Source organism: Protomyctophum parallelum (assembly GCF_964188405.1).
Source record: "Protomyctophum parallelum genome assembly, chromosome: 8".
NCBI lineage: Eukaryota > Metazoa > Chordata > Actinopteri > Myctophiformes > Myctophidae > Protomyctophum > Protomyctophum parallelum.
The window spans coordinates 31,724,843-31,746,139 of record NC_139703.1 but is presented as its reverse complement, the minus strand read 5'-3'; the positions used below and the strand labels follow the sequence as shown (position 1 = coordinate 31,746,139).

At 43.2% G+C, this 21,297-nt stretch overlaps 1 protein-coding gene across 1 annotated transcript in view; it reads right to left on the bottom strand.

The window, feature by feature from the left end:
• ephb2b (eph receptor B2b) overlaps nt 1–21,297 on the bottom strand; it is a 192,350-nt gene that overhangs the window by 22,374 nt on the left and 148,679 nt on the right. The window contains exons 6-7 of the mRNA XM_083771730.1: nt 4,163–4,287; nt 1,369–1,531 (exon numbers count right to left, since the gene is read on the bottom strand). Coding sequence (XP_083627856.1) covers nt 1,369–1,531; nt 4,163–4,287 — 288 coding nt within the window. The remainder of the gene's footprint in view (nt 1–1,368; nt 1,532–4,162; nt 4,288–21,297) is intronic.

Here is a 21,297-nt window from a genome sequence, read left to right as displayed (position 1 = left end):
CTGTGTGACTGTGTGTGTGCATATGGAGGGAGCGGTGGGTGACAGACAGGCATACGGCAGGGTGAACCAAACAGAGATCTTGGCATCTTTGATTGGCTGTGCCGGTGTCGCTCCAAAGCCCCTGCTGAGCGCGCTCAGATGCCAGGGATATGGCTGATCATCTGGCAGAGGGAGTGTGGAATGAAGAAGGAGCGTGTTTTGGGTGAGACCCAAAAACCCAGCCATGCAGCCCAAGCACAGGGAACGCAGCTATTCTATTCAACACAGGCAAACATAGGCAGGGCTGCATACATACGCCCCTTGTAGCACCACATCCGAGCATGAGAAGACAAATTTATACTTCATTGGATAACGCTGTGTTGTGTGCCAAAAATAGCCGATCTATAAGCTTTCAGATTGGCTATTTTGGGCATACAACAACGTTGTACGACACTGTGTGCTCGGGGGCTGGAGAGGACATTATTATGTTCTATACAGAACAAAGTATGCAGTGTGGAGGTCTGACGAATGCGGCAAATTGCTGCAGCGTTTTCAAACACTGGCACCATAGTATAGGGTTTGTTTACATAGTGATTTGCTGGATTAATGAAATTATGCAAAGCATTTTATGTCTCAGCGTTTGATATTAAGACCGACAGCGAGTGACAGCTGAGCATACGTTTTGACAGCAGTGAAATGCTTCTTGTCATTTGTAATTTATGGGAGCACTGCAGAAATGTAGACACATGCTTTGAGTTATGATGGACTAAGTAAGTTCAATGAAGCCCATTTTTCATACTGCAAATCGAACTTTTCCAGAACACATATCCAAGCAACTATACCCAACATTTAGAAAGTCAAACAAACCTAACCTAATCGTTATTATTGAGGTCTCTTTCTTAGGGAGCATGTTTCATTGACAGTAGACATGGGATGCATAGCAAGTGTTACCAAAATGTTTAAATATATGTATAAAAATATATATAAACTCCTTGTTTGACAAACGTATACCGTTACAGCCTAGATCATCTATAGATTATGTCTAATCTAGGGAGGCTGTAAAGGTATTCGTTTGATACTGAATGATGAAACAGCTACAGTATATGGGTTTCAGGAACAATCCTGATTCAATTTAAGTACCGTATAACACGAAACATTCTCTGATGGCATAATCAAAGATCAGAACATGCATAGCATGGTATTAGGGTATTGCAATTCCTGCACGATATCTAATTATGGAGCATTTGAATTGTTTATGTCACAACAGCAACTGCCATCTGGCAGCTGTCTGCCTCCATGCAGCAGCCCAGCGGTGTTTGGTCGCCGGGCCGCACACGAGAGGTTGATAACAGCCCTGCGTGCTTCGGTGAGCGTTGGCTGCATTCTCACCCTCGGTCATGGTCTGGAAGTACAGCTTGCCGCTGTAGCGTCCAAAGCCGGCCACAGTCCGGGCTCGGACCTGGAACACGTAGATGCTCCCTGGCTTGAGGCCGCGGATGACCACCGTGTTCGTCTGGCTCCGGATGGTGGTGGAGTTGTAGTCCGACTGGTCCTTATGGGAGAGGAGAGAAAAACAATATGTTGAATTTGTGCACATTAGTAATTACAGTACAGTGGCCAAAAAGACTAACAATTATGACGTACCGTGTGACTGAAATAGTTCATTATGTACAGAGTGTGTGTGTGTGTGTGTGTGTGTGTGTGTGTGTGTGTGTGTGTGTGTGTGTGTGTGTGTGTGTGTGTGTGTGTGTGTGTGTGTGCGTGCGTCTTTGGAAGGGCCTGCAGTATCAGTAGTGTAAATAATGTTGGTAATGAGCCAGTCTATGGGATTAAGCCACTGTGCTTCAGAGGTTTGCTCTATTTGAATCCTGCTCCAAGATTCCTCCCCTCTCAGCTTTAATCCTACTGTCTGTCTCATTAAGTAAATACATGGCCTGCCCATTCTCATGAAGACGCTTTGACTATACACCCAAGCTTCATTTTAGCTCGGTTTTATGTGTTTGATGTGATGGGTGCCAAAGACGATTTCATGTTGTCAGTGTTAAACACTAGAGGGCACTTATCGCCACCTTCTGAATGAGCCTCAGTTGCTAGGAGACACATACAACAGGCAGGAACTGGAAGTGGGAAGGCAAAAAAAACTCTGTCTGCCCTATTGTTATCTGATTCAGAAAAATGGGTTCATCACAGATTTTCTTTTTTCCACGGACCCCGACTCATGAACCAATGGTCACGGTCGAATATTTGTTCTCTCCATGTGGAAAGAGACACTATGAGCAGTTATTACATTATGAGTTGCTACACATGTGCCTCTGAATCCCACACGTAGCTTTGTTTGGCCTGCAGTGGCTCTTAAAAAAATGTAATAAAAGAAAGGTTAAAACGCCTGAAAACACTGGCACTGGATGAATTAAATCATTAATACCTGGCACTGAGCTCCTTACAAAAGGCCTGATTCAGAATCCATGAAACAAAGTTAAACTGTTACTCTGAACTCTTGCTAGCCAAGAGTTATGAGGCTGGATTTAAAGAGTCATGCTTAATGATGCATACTGTACTCCGTCATACAACACTGTACACAACTATACATCATGCTTAATGATGCAAACACCGTCGTACGACACTGTATACAACTATACATCATGCTTCTGAGCAGTGTTGATTCATAGTCTCTTGAATAGTTCTCATTTAGTTTTAGTCACATTTTAGTCACCTGGAATGTCTTATTGTTAATGTATTTTGGCAGGCCTTGACACCGTCGAAGTGACTGATTTTGCACTTGCTGAAAATAGCCGATCTACAGTACAAGCTCATATAGCTTAGTTTTCATTTAGCTTTCGCCAGTGAAACAAAGTAGTCGACAAACATTCTTTTGTCATAGTATTAGTAGACGAAACCAACACTGCTTCTGAGTCATAGGAGTCAGGGGCAGGCTTTAAAGAGTCAGGTGGATTTGATGGCAGTTTCAGGCCACAATGATCAGAGCTCCACCACTGTCATACTCCTCCTTCAGTTCCAGCACGCAGTGACAAGAGAAGAGACTATTTTAGGTGTTCCCTTCAAGCCGCTGCTCACTACTTACACACTTCTGAGTCACAGCAGGGGCTAGTGGGACAATTGTTTTGACAGCTCTCTCCAGCTGTGTCTGAGAAAGGAATTATAATTATTCAAAAGAGAAGCGGGTTGCAGGGAAAGCTCAACAAATGCTATCTGTGCGTGCATTGCGTGCATACGTGTGTGTGTGTGGGTGAGAGAGAGAGAGTGTGTCTGTATGTTGTTGTTGTTGTTGTACATGATCGTGTGCATGCATATTCATTATTATGTGTACGCTTGTACAGTATGAATTTGTGTGTGCAATGTATGACTAGTAGCATTCATGTGAGAAAGTATGTTGATTCTGAGCTGCCTGTCCCTTGAATACTATTTTTACAACAGTCAGTGCTCCATTGTTTCAACCGCATCAATCCCCCGTGGCCCTACTGTACTGAGAGCTTTCCCACTGACCGACCATGATCGTAATTGAAACAGAACGAGCATAAGTTCTAAGCACTGTTCAGAAGCACTGTCGTACATGCCTCCTAGGACGCGCAATGAGTTGCTCAGAGGAGGCGTTCTGGATTAAAGTTAATTCACCAAACAAAGGGTTCACAAAGGAGCTATCGAAGCGTCAATATGCAGAGCAAGATTAGACTCAAGCAAGAGTAGAAGAAGCCTGGGCGGATTGTTTCCATTGTGGTCCTATTTATTCAATTCATCAAGACATACAAGAAATCATCAATACTATGTGCAGAAAAAGTATATTTCCAGAAAAACAATGGGTGTGGGATGGGGGGGGGCATTTATTTTGTCTAGGTTCACTGCAATGTACTCTTTGTATGGTTTTGAAGGATTGTAAGGAGTCACAGTATTTTATGAGTGGTGGGCATTCCACATTTTGGTGGAATGCCAATGAAATGCCAATGAAAGTAGAATTCATGTTTATGCCAAATCTGGGGGGATTGAGATGGAGCTCCCTCGTGGGTGTTTCCCACTCTTTTCAAGTGGTTTTACAGGTACATGGGCACTGGTCCCTTAAGTATCTTGAAAACCAGGCCCATTGCAAGTTGCTGTACATCTTCTGTGGGTGTGTGTGTTTGTGTGTGTGTGTGTGTGTGTGTGTGTGCGTGTGCGCGCACGTGCATACCTTTTCATAGTACTGCAGTTCATAGTCCAGAATGACTCCATTGGGCTGGTCGGGTTGGGACCAGGAGAGTGTGATGCTGTCCACCGTACGACTGACCTGATGCATGATGGACACGGAGGATGGAGCTGTAAAGAGGAGAAACAAACAAGGCCAGATCATGAGAGAGAGAACATTCAGAGTGTAAGAGGAGATTCTCATACTGTATATAAATATATACAGATCATTTTCTTCAGTGTTACACACACAGTAGCACAATACTTTTCTGATCTTAAAGAAGGCCACTTGAACAACATGGCAGAAAATAAAGTGAAAGGCATAATTATGAAGCTGCTGTTTTACTCTGTGATCAGTACCTCACCACCAAAATGTGTGGAGAGCATTACTTTATTATCAGATACTGTACATACTGTAACAATGATATTCACCAAGTCAACAAGTATCTCAAAATGTGAACATTTATGTTGTTAATAATACAGTCTTTAAAATCGGAGAAACGTTTAAGTGTATGTGCTGTTAATAAAAAGGATTACTGTGTGTATATATACTGTATGTATGTGCGTATATATTCTTTCTTTCTTTTTTTGTGTGTTATATTTTCCAGTCTGTCTGTATTTCTTTCATCTTAAATACATGTATCAAATCCTTCCAGTGGTGCAGCCAACTGCATCAAAGTCAAGGAAGTTACACACACACACGCACGCGCACGCACGTGCATGCGCACACACACACACACACACACACACACACACACACACACACACACACACACACACACACACACACACACACACACACACACACACACACACACACTTTCAAGTCTATACCAATACCACATACACTGCTTGCTCATATTTACGTGACAGATGTCACACTGATGACATACTTCTACGATGGTGTAATATGTAACGTTAGAACGGTATAAATTATGCATAGTCTACTGCAATCTCCATTTTATACCGTAGACAGAGTCTCATGACTGGGCTTGCATTGCACATAGGCCAGTCACAACACGTTAAAACCACATAAACAGTCCCGTGGGACTTTCCGGGCATCAACTACGATCTACCCCCCCAACCCCACCCCTGATTCATCTATGCTTTTCCACACGTGAGACCACAATGTGGGTTACAATTCACTTCTGGGGCACAGGAATTATGCTTCCCTATGGAATGCAGGACAAATTACGTTGAGCAATTTCATTTTGTACACTTGCATAAACAACAGTACAAAAAAGTAAATAGAAACGCCCAACACAAGAGCACAAATTGCCAGAACCGCAAATATGCCGCACACAAATTGTCTTTCCTGCTGTCCACTTCTTTTTTTGTTTCACTACTTCCTAATTGTGCCTCTGTGGTCTGTGTTTACGCATATTTCCGATGTGGATGACAGCTTAATAGATGACAGTAAATGAAGTGCAAGTGTAGGACAAGAGACCTGGTCATGGTGGACCCAGTCAATTATGGTGTTTACTTTAATCAGACATGTGATAATGAGCGATTTGAAAGAGGCCTAAATCCTTCCACTGCAGTCTCTTGCCAGAGGAGACAGAAAGAGCTTTTGGAAGTGTGCTTCAAATTCTTTTAAAAACTAAACATTTAATTGAATCCTTTTTACTCAGCCTGGCAAATTTCACTATAATTACTGATGCCATTTTCATCTACTGTATGGGAAATATATTATTACATTTTAATAATTAATTCAAAAACGTTTGGGAACCACTCAACAAATTATACCCACCCATTGAGAGAATGTTTTCGGTTGGTGTTTAAATAATAGATTTGATTAAACGACTTGGATATCAGATGTTTTTTGCAATACGCCACTGGTGTACAATCCTCTTCGAAAAGACAAACGAGGCGAACTTGACACAATTACATTTGTAGAATAGCTGAAAGGTCAGGGCGGGGCGTGCTCACGTATCCTCCCGAAACCATTAAGATTAGTTCAGGGTGTCGTCGTGGGTCAGTGCAAAGTCATGCGAGATGTAAGACACATAAAGGCCCATCTGGGGGGGCCTGATGTGGGCCTGTATTGGTTTAGTGAGTGGGGTGGTGGGGGACCAGGATTTATGGCCCCCAGGCCACAGGCCACAAGTCCTGCATGCGCTGCTCAGACGCACACCCAGACAGCAGAACAGTAGCTGCCGGGGAACTTCAGCTATAAAGTCCTCTCCACCACCGCTCTCTGTGGAAAATTCACAGAGTGGAAAACTGCTGTAACCATGCCTGCTATTTATCGGAGAATCCTAAGCACTGTCCGTGCGGTTTTGGGATCTTCAACAGTATATAAAATGCCCATTTACTTTTCTTTTGTTGCCGTCCATGGTACAAAATGCTAGTAATTTGGATGCAAGTGTTCCGTTCTGTAAAGTAGTGCAGGAAACTAGTGACCCAATGTCCATGAGACAAGTTTATACCCTATTTATTCTCACCGGGCTGTCGGCGGTGCCTCACGTCATGTGGCCTATATGACCCGAGCGGAAGCACCCGTAGAAGTAGAAGGGAGGCAACAACTCACAAGGTGCCATGTAAACGCTGACGCGCGGCAGACCCACGTCCCACACTCATACGTTGGTGCACTGAAGTGTGCCACTGGATAACATAATAGGGACAGGGATGGACTGTGTTTCATCTCAGTGTTGCACTTACTGTACACCACGATGGCGTCAGATCCTGGAGCTTCTGCAGTCGACATACATCCCCCTCCCCCCCTCTCCTTTTTGGTAACTGGGAGCCAAAGGTACTGTATACAGTATCCAGTCAACCAAGGAATCTCCTCCATCTCACCGTGCCGCGCGGCTTGTTTGCAGTCACAAGACGACAGCCTAATAAGGCAAATAGTTTCTCTGAGGGGGAACTCACGAGTATCCTATTACGGATGTACATATATTCAACGCTGCCACATGGCCTTTTTTTTTGCTGCATAGCATTTCCATTAAACACACAGCACAGCCATATAGCCTAGTAACCTGAGACATGGGGGCAGGGGGGGGGAAACAAAGGCAGCTCATGTATTCGTGTACACAGGATGGACACATGCCAACACGAGAAGCTGTCGAAGGAGAACGTTTTTCTTTCTCCGGTGGGACACCTCCCAGACGAGACAGCAGGACGGTAGTCACCACGTCTGAGGCTGACCAGCCGATAAGGGGGAGCGCACGCACGTGGTAACAAAAACAGACTGCGATGAAAGCAAAGGAAAACATAACTCCAAAATGCTGCTGTAAAATACGTATATAAAACGTGGGTTTCAGTGTCTGACTGCTTTCAGCGTATAGAGACAACCTCAACCTAGTTTATACTCCAGATGCAGGTCAATTCAGGACGAAGATTTGAAATTAACGTCACACCAATTTACTGTGGCATGCAGCGGTATGCCAAGTAAACATTTCAATTGTTTGTGAGCATGACCTCTAACAATAATCCACATGTGCAAGCTAGTTTTGTACTGAATCACATTTAAGTATTTCCATATTCAGTACACCTTTAAGGTTTTTTTTTCTTTCTTTCTTCCCTACTTGAAATTTAAGGAGTTGAATAAACTGTTGGTCAACATCACTTGCAAAATGATGCCAAATAGTGTTTCATGTTGTTTAAAGTCATTTTCTGTTACAACAATAATCTTTTTAAATCATAGGGATTATTCCAACTGACCAACTAAAGTCAGTTGGGATTCAGAAATTCAGCTCTAGGGAATTTATTTAGTCATAACAAAATAACTAAACAGTAACGTCAGGTCGCTTACTGTACACCTAGCTAATATTATGCAACCTTTGGTTTTTACTGAAAGCTTTCTTCGTGAGTATTTTCCATAAATGTGTCAATTATAGCGGTTAAATAGTGGTTAGGTAACTATATGTTAGCTAGCTGAATTCACACCATTTGGATGGCAGCCTCTGTAAAGGTATTATACAACAGTTTCTCATTAGGTTCCTCAATTGAATACAAAAATGGCGATAAAAGATGCTGATGAAATGTTTTAGATACGGACAATTCTGGGCTTTCCAAATGATAGCTAACAACGCATCGGCGATGAGAACCATTTGAAGCCAAGGTGTTCCCCTGGCAATGCTTCTGCTCTGACACATTGTAACAATCAATGAGGGGGGAATGGGTTTCACAACAACCTCATCAGGAGCAGATAATGTTTACATTTTCACTTCCATCTCAGAAAAGCATCCAGGACTGCAGATAGTTTGGACATGACTGGAGGGGGAATCAAATGATACGATAGATTCGCTGTGGGAGGGTGGGGATCTATATGAAAGTTTCAAGGTTGTATATCTCAGAAGGTATATTGCTTCATACGAGAGGATGTGAGGCCCCGGCAGTTGTCACAGAATTAAGTTTCAGACCCCACATTATTACTAGGCCTGGGAGTTGATATGAAAGACAGTGGGGCTTTTGGAGTGTATTCTAGCGTGACGCCCTGGCCTTGGCCCAACTGGCAAATAGAAAGGCTCTGTTTTGTGCAAAGTCCCTAAAAGAGGTTTTACTGTTGTGTTTGAACACAGTCATTTCCCGAATCAATCAAAGATGGACTTTACAGAGTTATTTCCGTTCATTTGGGAGAAAGTGCAATCCTCAGTGTGCATTTATCCATTTGTACACTCTTAAGGTCACACTGGGGATTTTACAGGCCCTGATCCATTGCATCCACACGGCCCTTTCCCTGGCCCTATAAATACATGTACACTATTTGTGCTCGTGTTTGTCTGCTTCTATGCTCGTTTGGGGGGGGCTGTCTTTCTGTCCTCTATACCCTCCTCTTCCTAAGAACGCTGGGATCCTTGCAGGCCTATTGATTCACCTCTCTTACAGAGCACCCCTCTGAGCATGATGGGCATCTTCATTAAACAGGCTGGTGTTGTGAGACCATGCTGGTCTTTGATGGTTGGGCAGCAGGGAGAAGCTCACCCCCCCCCCCCCCCCTGCAGGACAGAGAGCCCAGGACTACAGGGGCCCTCTGGAGCTCTACTGGGGCCCCAGGGGAGGGGGGGGGTGTTTACATGGAGCCATTACATTGAGCGGTTCTGAAGATGGGGTGGTGGCCGAGAAATAATCACAGTCACAATAATGGTTTGGATTGCCTGCTATTGATGCAGTTTATCGATGAGAAGTGACGACGACACTTTCTTTGCACATGTTCTGCGTTAACATCAACAAAGCAGCATGGAACAAAAGAGAATATTATAATTGCTACACAGTTAGTCTTCAATGTTAATTCATCCATTTGTCCAACTCACAGATGTAACCAAATGAACCGTCACGGGTCAATGCCTGCAGCCTTAACTTGGGCTTTTCTCCAGATCTTTTAGACTTACAAATATGCTTGGTGCTCCGTGACCATGTGCGTCTGATTTGATTTGACGTTGTGGTGCAGAGAGCAATGCTATGATTTGGGGAGGATGGTGGAGGTAGTGAGAACAGGTCAGGGCTCGTAAATCCCCTTTTCCTTTTCATTGTAAAAAAAAATCTGTCTCCCTGTGGCGCAGTTTCTCCCCCAGGGGCCGAGGCCAGCTGGTCCTTCACCACGCAGACTCCAGAACAGGCCACCACTGCTCCGCGCTCTCCCCGACTGCTTCCCGTTTACGAGCAGCGCGTTGAGTCGCTCTTAAAGGGAGAGGAACGTATTTGCATGCACTTACAGTGTGCTGGCAGCCCGCCCTGCTCCCCATCTGCAATGGATTGTGGCCTTTTTTTCTTCTTTTTACATCTCCAAAGAGTTTCCAATGCAGTAAAGCTACACAAGGAAGATTTCAGTTCATCAAGCTCTAAACCATCTGCACTGGAAAAGATTGGAGGGCCTTAATGCATTCATATACACACCATAAGCTAATTCTAAAGAGCCACTCCTGGGGCTTGAAGAGTTCTCTGATGCTTGCAGAGGTTAGGGTTTAAATCTAAGTACACCCAGCACTCCTGCACATTTTAGGAAATGCAAACCAGAGAGAGAGGGAGACTGAGGGAAGGAGGGAGGGAGGGAGGGAGGGAGGGAGGGAGGGAGGGAAGGAGGGAGGGAGGGAAGCTTGTGGGGAGAGGGAATAGAGAGAAAACATGACTTGGAACAGTGTACCAACCCCTTTGAAGCTACTTGCACAGACAAATGGAAGAAATATGTCTCTCTGTGGGCTGAATTGTGTTTTAAATAATATGAAGAACCATTATTATATTTTGTAATAATATTGCAACATTTAACAGAATACTTTTCTCGATTATGTTTTTTGCAGTTTTTGCAGTTCTGTTCTGCAGTGTAGGAGTTAGGCTGTCCTGAGAGTTGCCATGTTTGTCTGGAGTTAATCTTGCAAAACGCTGGACCCGATCAGTGCCAAATTGAGCTAATTTAGTATCTCCATTTTCTTTTAGCTCCATGTGTTTTTATATAACTATTTTTATACTAATTAATTTACAGATGTATAATTGTAAGTCAATGGGGCTCATATTTGGAAGAAACCTTGCATAAAGTATGGAGTCATAATGTACATCATACTGTGTAGATTCTAGTGACTTCCTGACCCCCAAGGTTCCATTTGCTAACACAAAGCTATAGGTAAAGCAGCTTTCTCTGTTAGTGCTCCTTTTGATTGGAATGGTCCTTAAAAATCACTGCCTCCCCTGGGACAATTCAGGGACATTATTTCCAGCACTTTTGCTCAACATTGTAATTGTTTTCATTAATTATCTGTCTATCTCTTATAGTTATCATATGTTTTCTGATTAATATATTTAAGATTTCTGTAAATTGCTGACTTGTATATTGTTGATTTATAATCATGATCGCCCATGTCTGTGTACTTGAGAAACACAGTGTACTTGATATGTATTGTGTACTGACTGATCTGTAGCATAGTTTATAGTTAGGCTATGAGAGACATCTCAGACAGCAAGCAAGCATAAAGGTTATTATGTCTCATATCTTGTCACGTCATTGGGATCCAGCACTATATATGTTCCTGTTTGTGTAATAAACTTTAGCGTGATACTGTCTCGTGTCCCGTCATTTGTTCTCCTGGGCCCGCCACCGCAGTCGCCGTACCAAAGGAATAATTCAACTGGATTGTCACACACCACCCAGCCTGCACACACACTACCTGTCTGCCAGAACCAGACGAGGGTCCAATTAGAGTTTACAACAGATTTACATAAATTAAATAATGATGAAATAAAGGTTATGATAATGATGAGAAGTACCCATGCTGATCTAGGCTTCATGACTCAACCTTTTATTGCTGTATTGTGTATATATATATATATATATATATATATATATATATATATATATATATATCTTTAGCACACACTATTGACAAGGGTCTAAGTACAAGACTGCCTACAATATTGTCACAGCTGTATTATAAGTGCATGCATCAATAAAACCATGGACCTTTAACCATTAACGTTTCAATAGAACCTAGTGTTTCCAGTGGCTTTGAATTTAATGACAGACTCCCATAAGACCAAAACCCTCTGAAAGTCACTGCTGATTATCCACTATGCAGCTGACATTCTTTTTATTGAAATAAAATAAAATTATATCATACTGTACAGTAGTATGGCTGTACTGATACAACCAATAAATAATAATAAAAAACTATATCAATGTAGAACCATTCCATAAAGAATTGTTCCATAAATAACTATTGTTATTATCATTATTCCCAACATGCATTGTTCCCAACTCCAGAGTAGGATGGTATTATTACATTATTACAGCAAGAGTTGGTTCTACAATTCAGTCCTCAGACCTGCGGCCCATTCTAAAAATCAGACCCGTCTAACCTTAGTTTTCTGAAAACCTTCAAGTTCTTATAAAATAATCACACCTGTGTGAAGTGTTGGGCACTCCTATCATCGTACATCATCATGCATCATCTCATACTGGCCAATCAGAATGCCTGTTGCCTGTCATATTTGGCAGACATTTGACCTAATTTCTCCCTTCATTGTCGATGGCAAATATGAGACGTCTGGGGACAAGATTACGAAAATGTTCCCTTCATTGTCAATGGCATTTAATGTTTGTGTTGCGGACAGATTTACATCATATTTGGCGGACATTCATGTTGACCTAATTTCTCCTTTCATTGTCGATGGCAAATATGAGAAATATTTTGCATTATTTGTAAGCATTACTTTTTTACTGCTCCAAGAACTGTTAGTTAACCACATGAACCCTAGCGACACTATTCTGGTGCAAACATTCTATGAAAATAGCAGATCAACAAGCTCACAAAGTGTCGGAAAGGCAGCTCGTTGTGAGCTTGTAGATCGGCTATTATTATTATTCGGCGAAGAGATTTGGAGCAGAGGGAAAAAAGGAAGGGGCCTACTACAGAACCTTGGGGGAATTCCAGTCAATGAAGTATATAGTTTAAAAGCCTTGCCACCACATTCTGAACAAACTCGAGACGATCCTGCTCTTTTTGGGTAAGAAGAGAAGGGATACAGACACATAAAAACATAGTTTTGCCCTTATACAAGGCAAAATAACACATTTCTGGCACAATATTCAATATCGGTTGTACAGTACATGGTTTGTAGTGCAGTTTAATGAATTTCCCTCGTTTGAGTGCTGAGAATGTTCTGGGTTCAAATCCTGAGCAGAACAACTATAAAAACGGATTCATGCAAAATCACCAGCCACAACGGGTCCTTACAAAATGGAAGACTTTCTGGTACTGCATAAACTCTTTTTGTTAAGAGAGCAGTAATACAGATGTGCTGTGGTCCTTTCAGCCCTTATGGGCGATTTGGGCTGAGCAGACTCAACGGTTTTAGCAGCCCGCCGCGGGGATGAGGCGTCAGGCCTTCTGACTCATACAGCTCTTGAGGGAACTGGACACTTTTTAATCATCAAGCTGCTTTTCTGTATTTAAACAGCCTCCACACTGGCATCTGGAAGGAGAGAAACTCCACAGTCCGCAGAATGCAGGTCAATAGTGTGCGCTGTGGGGAAGGCAATAGCGGGGTGCAGCCTACTTATGGTTTGATTTAATCAATAGCCTGCTCGAGAAAATATTCTTGTATCAAGGATTGAAGAGCTCCATTGCGAGCTCATAAAAATTCAAAAGTTGACATGGACTGTTGCCATTGTAAACAGTAAATAATGACAAGACTCCATTCACTCATCAAAGAGAATTCGGTGCTACTACAGTACATGACAGACACTACGTCATGAGTTGTTGAATCTAGCCCAGTTTGATTCAGACAAACATGACATTGGTTCTGGTATTCCACAGGGCTCAATTCGTGGTACTTTCTTGTTCTCCCTGTCCATACTGCCGTTGGGAGAACTCATTACCGAACACGGAGTGAATTTCCATTTCTATGCTGATGATACCCAGCTATATCTTTCTGTAGTTCCATGACGATCCATGTGCTTTAACCCATTTTGGGGCGGGAACCCATTTTGGTGTTTTAAAGCATTATGTTATACATTAGCTATTGAAAAATAGCAGATCTACAAGTTCATAGCACCGCCTGCTATTTTTTTTAAATCGTGAAAATGTGCCTCAAATCTTGAGGCAATCTGAATATTAATCATCTACGTCCCCTGCTGAGCTAAATCGAACCTCTACATTACCTGGCTGAATACTGAATACGTTCGGTTTTCTCTATCCAAGTGTTTCCCAAATGCCTGAATTGATTGTAAACCCTCTCTCTCTGTCTCTCTCTGAGCCATTCAATCAGGAAGTAGACAGGAAAATTGACCAATGACAAAGCTTCTAGGAAGATATTTGAATTGTGGCCAACAACAAGGTCTCTTATTTTTCAGTTTTATTTCTACTCCTTTTAATTTGTTCTTGTTTTGTGATTTTGTGTTTTGCCTTACAACATTTATGAGATTTAATATTATTCTTTGGCATTTATTCTTTATTTACATTTGCTATAGAGATGGAAATCGAGGGCAGACACTGGGGAGACCTAAGAGACGGGAGTCAAAATCGAGCTTGGTCCTTGTGATTCACAAGGAGCATATTATCACTGCTGGTATGCGCCACTAGACAATTTACAATTTAGGCATTTAGCAGACGCTCTTAATCCAGAGCGACTTACATTAAGCAAGAACAAAAAGCATGGGAATACATCACATAAAAGCATTTATCATGAAACATGTGTAAGCTAAGAAAGTAACAGTGGAATATCTATATAATGAGACTATACATATAAAGTATACATATATACTACTATGCTATACATACTGTATGTACTATGGCGTGCTATGACTATATACAATGCAATTATAGTGATGTCTACATAACATGCTATAAGTCTGTATCAAATGCTATCTAAGTCTACGGAAATGCTATCTAAGGGGGTAAGGTAAGTGACTAGACTAGACTTCTTGGGTCAGAATTGTAATTTTCTAACACAGAAATACTGGAAACATTTACTGATAATAATGCTCTATTTTCAGCAAAAGCCCCACTCAATCACAGACATTGGTAAACATGGAGCTGTGGAGTACTACCAGGCACCACAGACTTCTACAGTACTAATGGCTGCTGTGTTGAGGAGCTTCACTGGCTCAAATAGAGGTTAAGTGCCTCTCAGAAAGGCTTAGCCGAGGTTGTTTAAAAGGAGTGGAGACATGCGTCCACTTAAACAACGGTATTGCTATACTGTAGCTAACTCTCAACAGCGTGGAATTGTAATGTATAGCTGAATGGTTTGAGCATTAACCACATAGCAGCAATGTCCTCAGGTCAATCCCGGCTGGAGAACTGTATTTCATGTCTTGTCAACTGCCTTGGTTCCGTCTCTTTACACTGACCTGTCTAAATGCAGCCAAAAGATAATCTTCACAAAAGACTGCAATGTATTGCACTATACATTCTAGCGGCTTCCGTTCTATTTATAGCTGATACATGACAGATGGAATCTGAATACTGTAGATCTCTTTGAATGACATCACAAGTCACCTCAGTGTCGACCTTTGTCTTCAATCTACACGAACATGAAATGGCTATTGTTACAAAGGAGGCGCTTTCTGTAGTCACTAACATGCCATAGCATGGAGTATTAAAGATCATCCGTGCTTAAAATATTTTTTTTCCTGAACCCAATTTACAGGCAGCATTTATAATCTACACCCCAGAGGGTGTAAACATACTACATGATCTGCTAGATCTGTATGTGAGTGACATCAGTGGTGCATGAAATTCCGAGGGGTAACAGTGATATCACATAAGAACACAAATAAGTACAGTAGCGCATACCACTGATTCCAGACAGAGGCAAGACAATGGCAACTGTGTTTTGGTGCTGTACTCTGTATTCAAGGTGCCTCGTTTATATGTCTCCAGTGGAATGTCTGTGTGTTTGGCAGCAACTAGGTAGGAAGAGAGGGACAGGGAGAGAGAATAAGGTGACAGGGTTGGAAGGAGAGAGGGAGATAAGGTGATAGAGATGGAGGGAGAGAGAGTGGGGGCGGAGGGAGAGAGTATGAGAGAGACGCTAGTGATTGTGTTCATCACAGACTCATAGCCTTCATTTGAGAACTGAGCCTTCATTGAGAGCTTTAAGCCAACAGCTCATTCTTTGCCTGATCCGCAACATAAAAAGCACTCACTCCGGTTAAATGGCACCAGAAACAGCGAGTAAAAAGCAATTGCTAATGTAATCAAAACACAACCCTGGATATAAATAAATGCATGACTGAAAAATAAAATAAAATAAAATCCAAAAGCACAAGGCTAGAAATAATGGCATAATACAGTAGCTGTCAGCGAACATCTTTAGGTTCTTTCAACAAACAGAACGTTACTGAGAAACCAGAAGTGGAGAGAAGGGAGAGAGACAGTTTGGTTTGTTTGTTTGGGGGATTGAAGGGTTCTGACTAATTGCCACTCTTTCTTATTTGCTAAAGCTATTTCCAAGTCAAATAATAACAAAATGCTGTCTGATAATAAACAAGACTGATGGTTGCATACACACTACACTAGAGCAGGGGTTCATCAGGGCGTCATCAGTGCCCATACCCGAGGCGGAGTTGGCGAAAGGGCCTTTCTGTGTGGAGTTTGCATGTTCTCCCCGTGTCCCCTAGGGTAGGTACCCTCACAAAAACATACCGTAATCCTGGTCTCTAAAACTACCTTCCTCTGGCCAGCCGGGGCGCCTGATGGAGGGGAAAGGAACTGGTCGGAATAACGTGTTCCTTCCACGCACTATGCCCCGCCAGGGAAACTCTCCCCTGTCAGGTGAAAAGAAGCAGCTTGGACTCCTCATGCATAGAAGGAAGCATGAGGTCAGTCCCCCCCCCCAGGTTGGCAGAGGAAGTGTAGCGCCCATGATTACCTAGTTCACAGTTTTAACTTAACACAAAGAAGACACACTTAAAGACCAGAGGGGGCCAAGCCTTTTCTGTCGTAGCGCCCACATTATGAAATGCAAACTGGCCCCCACTTTCAAGGCTTAAATATGGCCCACCTTTATACCTTGGCTTTTAATCCTGTTTGAGTTTTTGTGATCTGTTTTAGTTTCACTATCTACTGACGTCGTTTCTTTTTTACTGTGTGATTTTCTTGTTTTTCTGCTTTAAATCAAACAGTGTATTTTGCTTTCGATTTTCTGTGCAGCACTTTGTAAACCTCGAGTTGTAAAATGTGCTATATAAATAAAGTGGATTGGATAGTTGCTACAGTAATTGAACTGCTCATATAATGCTGTTAGCAATAAATGGCTTGGGCTGGAATAAAACAGACAAATATATGTATAACACTATCTATTTCCACACTGCTGCACCACGATTAATACATTTCTAGAAATGGTTGGCAATCATGACCAACAATTCAAGATTTTATTTGTCATTTTCTAATGCATGTCAATGAAATGAAAATCCCATTACCAAATCGGTCCATGAGCAGCAACACACTTTGGTTATTCCCAGTAACATTGGTGAATAAATTCACTGTGTTGAAACAGAATTACTTCTACTTTCAGCATAAATCTAAGTAAATGCTACAGTATATGAAAGTGATCATCATGAATCTATATTTATTTTTACATTCGACTAGGCCAACGTTTTTTTTATTATCCTTTAGCCCATATTTGTATGCACGCAATGTTCACACTTTAATTCTCTAGCAGAGAATGCAACCTGAACGCTCAGGTGCATTGAACCGGTTTAAGAAACGAATGCTCTTATGAATGATTTATGAACAACTTAGGCCACCATTTAGGTAATTTGGATAATCCATATGTAAATTCTCTTCAGGGAATCTTACATCGCAATGAAATGCATAATTGCATGCGTGGGTCATGTAAAGTCACCCGATTGAGCTCCTAGCCCACTCTCAAGACACGCAACATACGCACTTAAGCACTTAGACATTAAGCTGCTGCTAATGTAGTGCCAGTCCGAGTCTATCTTTAAAAACAGCCTACTCGAAATCAACACTGAGCGCTTAAGATTTTAAGCATTCAGCTCAGTGCCTTATCGGTGTCACATAAGGACATAATAAGTACTAGTTCAGTGTCACACTACTGCACCTTGACTGGTGCAGCTATCGAACCTGTGACATCTGAATTACCAGATAGCCTACGTAGCTAGCTACGAATCCCACCTGCATCTATACAATAGTACACAGCAACACACTGAGTTTTAATTTATCCATTTGTATCAGAATGTGCACATCCAAATCCAACCACATTCAAAGTAAAAAATGAGCACTGAGATTTCATATGATTATTCATTGTAGGATTGATATTAATTATGAGTGGCTGCCTGTCAATTTAGAGAAGGTGTCTTCCCAGCGGGCTTCAGCTGCCATTGTGTCAGTGCTGAGGTCCAGGTGCATTACAGAGTCTGTCTGCCTGCCTGACCTGCACTGGCACCGACCATATGTGCCCTGCTCGACACCTTCTGTCACCGTCCCCACCAATACCACGTTCAATGGTGGTTTTAATCTTTTACACGGACTCCCTCTCTCTTTCCCTCATGTCACTTTCTCTCTCTAACGGCACCTCTCTCTCTATTTCACCCCCCATTTCTCTCTGTCCTGCAGTCTCTATAACACATACTTAGAATGCATAGGAAATGGGAAACATGTTCTCCCCTAACCAAAGTGAGAGTCATAAATCTTTTCGATCTCAAAGCAGATTTTTCACATTTACACAACTTTAGGGTTGTGGCGGTAGCACTGGACTGAGGACAGCAACGTTGTCTCCGTTTTGGCTGGCTGGCTGTATTGACACGTTCTGGCTCATAGAGAAACACCTGGCTCTGCACCAGTGCTTTCTTCGGCCCAGTGGAGCAGCCGTGTCCCCCGGTGGCCTGCTTACGGTTCTCTTGGGCAATTTGGACCATAATTAAGTCATAAATCTTCCCCAGACCATATGATAGTGATGTGCGGCATGTGCCTAGCCGATTACAGCAGGACCCCCCCCCCCCCACACACACACACACACACACACACACACACACACACACACACGTCCATGCAGAGTAATGTGATTCAGTTCAGTCCCACAATCAGCCCACTCTCTCTTGATAAGAAACCAATTCAGTCCCCTTATTCTTTTCTCCTTATTCTTCGACTACAGCTTTAGAAAAATGGAATCCACCTGCTCACCTTGAGTTAATGGAACGCCTAAACAATTATGTCCTCTGGAATGTAAATAATACACCTGCCCACTGCCCATAGAATGTAATATATATGCCACACACCCAAATACAAACGCATACCCATACAGTACACCCACACACCCACACAGAAGGAGGGTGTAGAGGTCTTGATTATCTGCAGAGCAGTGTGCTGGCTTCTCTTGCAGAATACTAATAGTTTGCATTCAGGTAGAAGGAAATCTTGCTCCTGAAACGGGTTGATGATACAAACACTTTGCTCTGCCATCCAATCACACTCTCTGCTATAATCCGATTGGTGATAATCTTTGCGTGCACATATTTTGAAGCCCTGGTTCTACATGTGCCAGTATGGGGCACATTCATTTTGAGACAGTAATGGAATGATATAAATCATAAAATATGAGAATGATGTGATGTGGAGAGTCATTTGAAGTGGTTTTTGTTCAGTAAATAATTAATCAAGGGCCGTTGGTCATGTAGAGGACACCATGGAGGACACAATGGAGGACATGGTGTCCTCTACATGTTGTCCATGATTGCAGCATCACTCCCAATCTTCCGCCGTAGCCTGAAAACCCACCTTTTCAGACTCCATCATGGCCCATAGCACTTACCCTAACCCCTTAGATAGCATTTCTGTTGGCTTAGATAGCATTTGACACAGACTTATAGCATGTTATGTAGACAGCACTATAATTGTATTGTATATAGTCATAGCACGCCATGTGTATAGCATAGTAGTAAATATGTATAGTGTATGTATAGTTTCATTATATAGATATTCCACTGTTACTTTCTTAGCTTACGCATGTTTCATGATATTGATAAATGCTTTTATGTGATGTATTCCCATGCTTTTGTTCTTGCTTAAATGTAAGTCGCTCTGGATTAAGAGCGTCTGCTAAATGCCTAAATTGTAAATTGTAAATTGTAAATTGTCCTCTACATGGTGTCCTCTCCATGGTGTCCTCTACATGTTGTCCTCGTCCTCTACATGGTGTCCTCCATGGTGTCCTAAACATGGTGTCCTCCATGGTGTCCTCTGCATGGTGTCCTCTACATGGTGTCCTCCAAAACGGTAGAGGAATGACAGAGTTACCATTTGGGGGTTCCTGGGGGTCCCTGGGGGTCCCCGAACTTTGAGACCCCCAAAGACGCCCCCAGGGGGGCGACACGATTCCAACGAGCCCACCCCCGTCCAAAACGGTAGAGAAATGACAGAGTTACCATTTGGGGGTCCCTGGGGGTAGCCTGGTTAATAAACCAGACCGAATCAGCCGTTGGCAAAAAAAGAATTGCCTGCCGGCGGATTACGGTCTGGAGAGGCTCAATTGTACGCCCATTTCCTACACCAGAGAAATGGGGCGGCCAATCGGGACACGGTATGCAATATGGGCGGGCTTTGGTATACAGTGACTTTCAATGCTTGAGACCTTTGACTGACAGTAGCTCTGACCAATTGCGTCAAAGAGAAAATGTTTCAACCCGCCCCCCTTGGAAATGAAATCCAAGCTGAGCCTCCCCAGACTAATATCCCGCGGTCCGTGCGATATCAGTCTGGTTTATTAACCAGGCTACCCTGAACCCTGAACCACTACCCCTGAACCCCTACCCCCGAACCTTGAGACCCCCAAAGACGCCCCCAGGGGGCGACATGATTCCAATGAGCCCACCCCTGTCCAAAACGGTAGAGAAATGAAAGTTATAAAAAAAAAAAAAAAAAAAAAAAAACGTACAAAAAGTACAAAAAAAAAAAAAAAAAAAAAGAAAACGACCGGCCGGCCGGCCGACCTATCCATGGACCGGCCGACCTATCCACGGACCGGCCGACCTATCAAACGACCGGCCGACCTATCCACTGACCGGCCGACATATCAAACGACCGGCCGACCTACCCACCGACCGGCCGACCTATCGTGCCGACCGGCCGGTACAAAAAAGATATATAATAATAATCCGGCCGGCCGACCCTTAAAACGACCGGCCGACGGTGTTTACCGGCCGACGGTGTTTACCGGCCGGCACGTTGGCCGGAACAAATGGATTCTGCCCTCCCTCTGTGCGCTTCATTACGATCCCATCTTGCATACAGAAAGACACCAATGGAGTATACAGACAGCCGACACTGCCTGGCAGCCCTTCCCGTGAGCAGCTACCAAGAAGAGAGGAGGTGTAACTGCCACCCGGTGTCCTTCTAGCTTTGACACCGGGTGGCAGTGCGGGAGTGGACTGGGAACGTTGTTTCAGGCTGGTGGTCCAGCCTGGGACAGGCCCACGGACTGGTTGTTAGTGAGGGTTTCCTCTGGTGGTCCAGCCTGGGACATGCCCACGGACTGGTTGTTAGTGAGGGTTTCCTCTGGTGGTCCAGCCTGGGACATGCCCACGGACTGGTTGTTAGTGAGGGTTTCCTCTGGTGGTCCAGCCTGGGACATGCCCACGGACTGGTTGTTAGAGAGGGTTTCTCTGGTGATCCAGCCTGGGACATGCCTATACGGACTGGTTGTTAAGAGAGGGTTTCTCTGGTGGTCCAGCCTGGGACATGC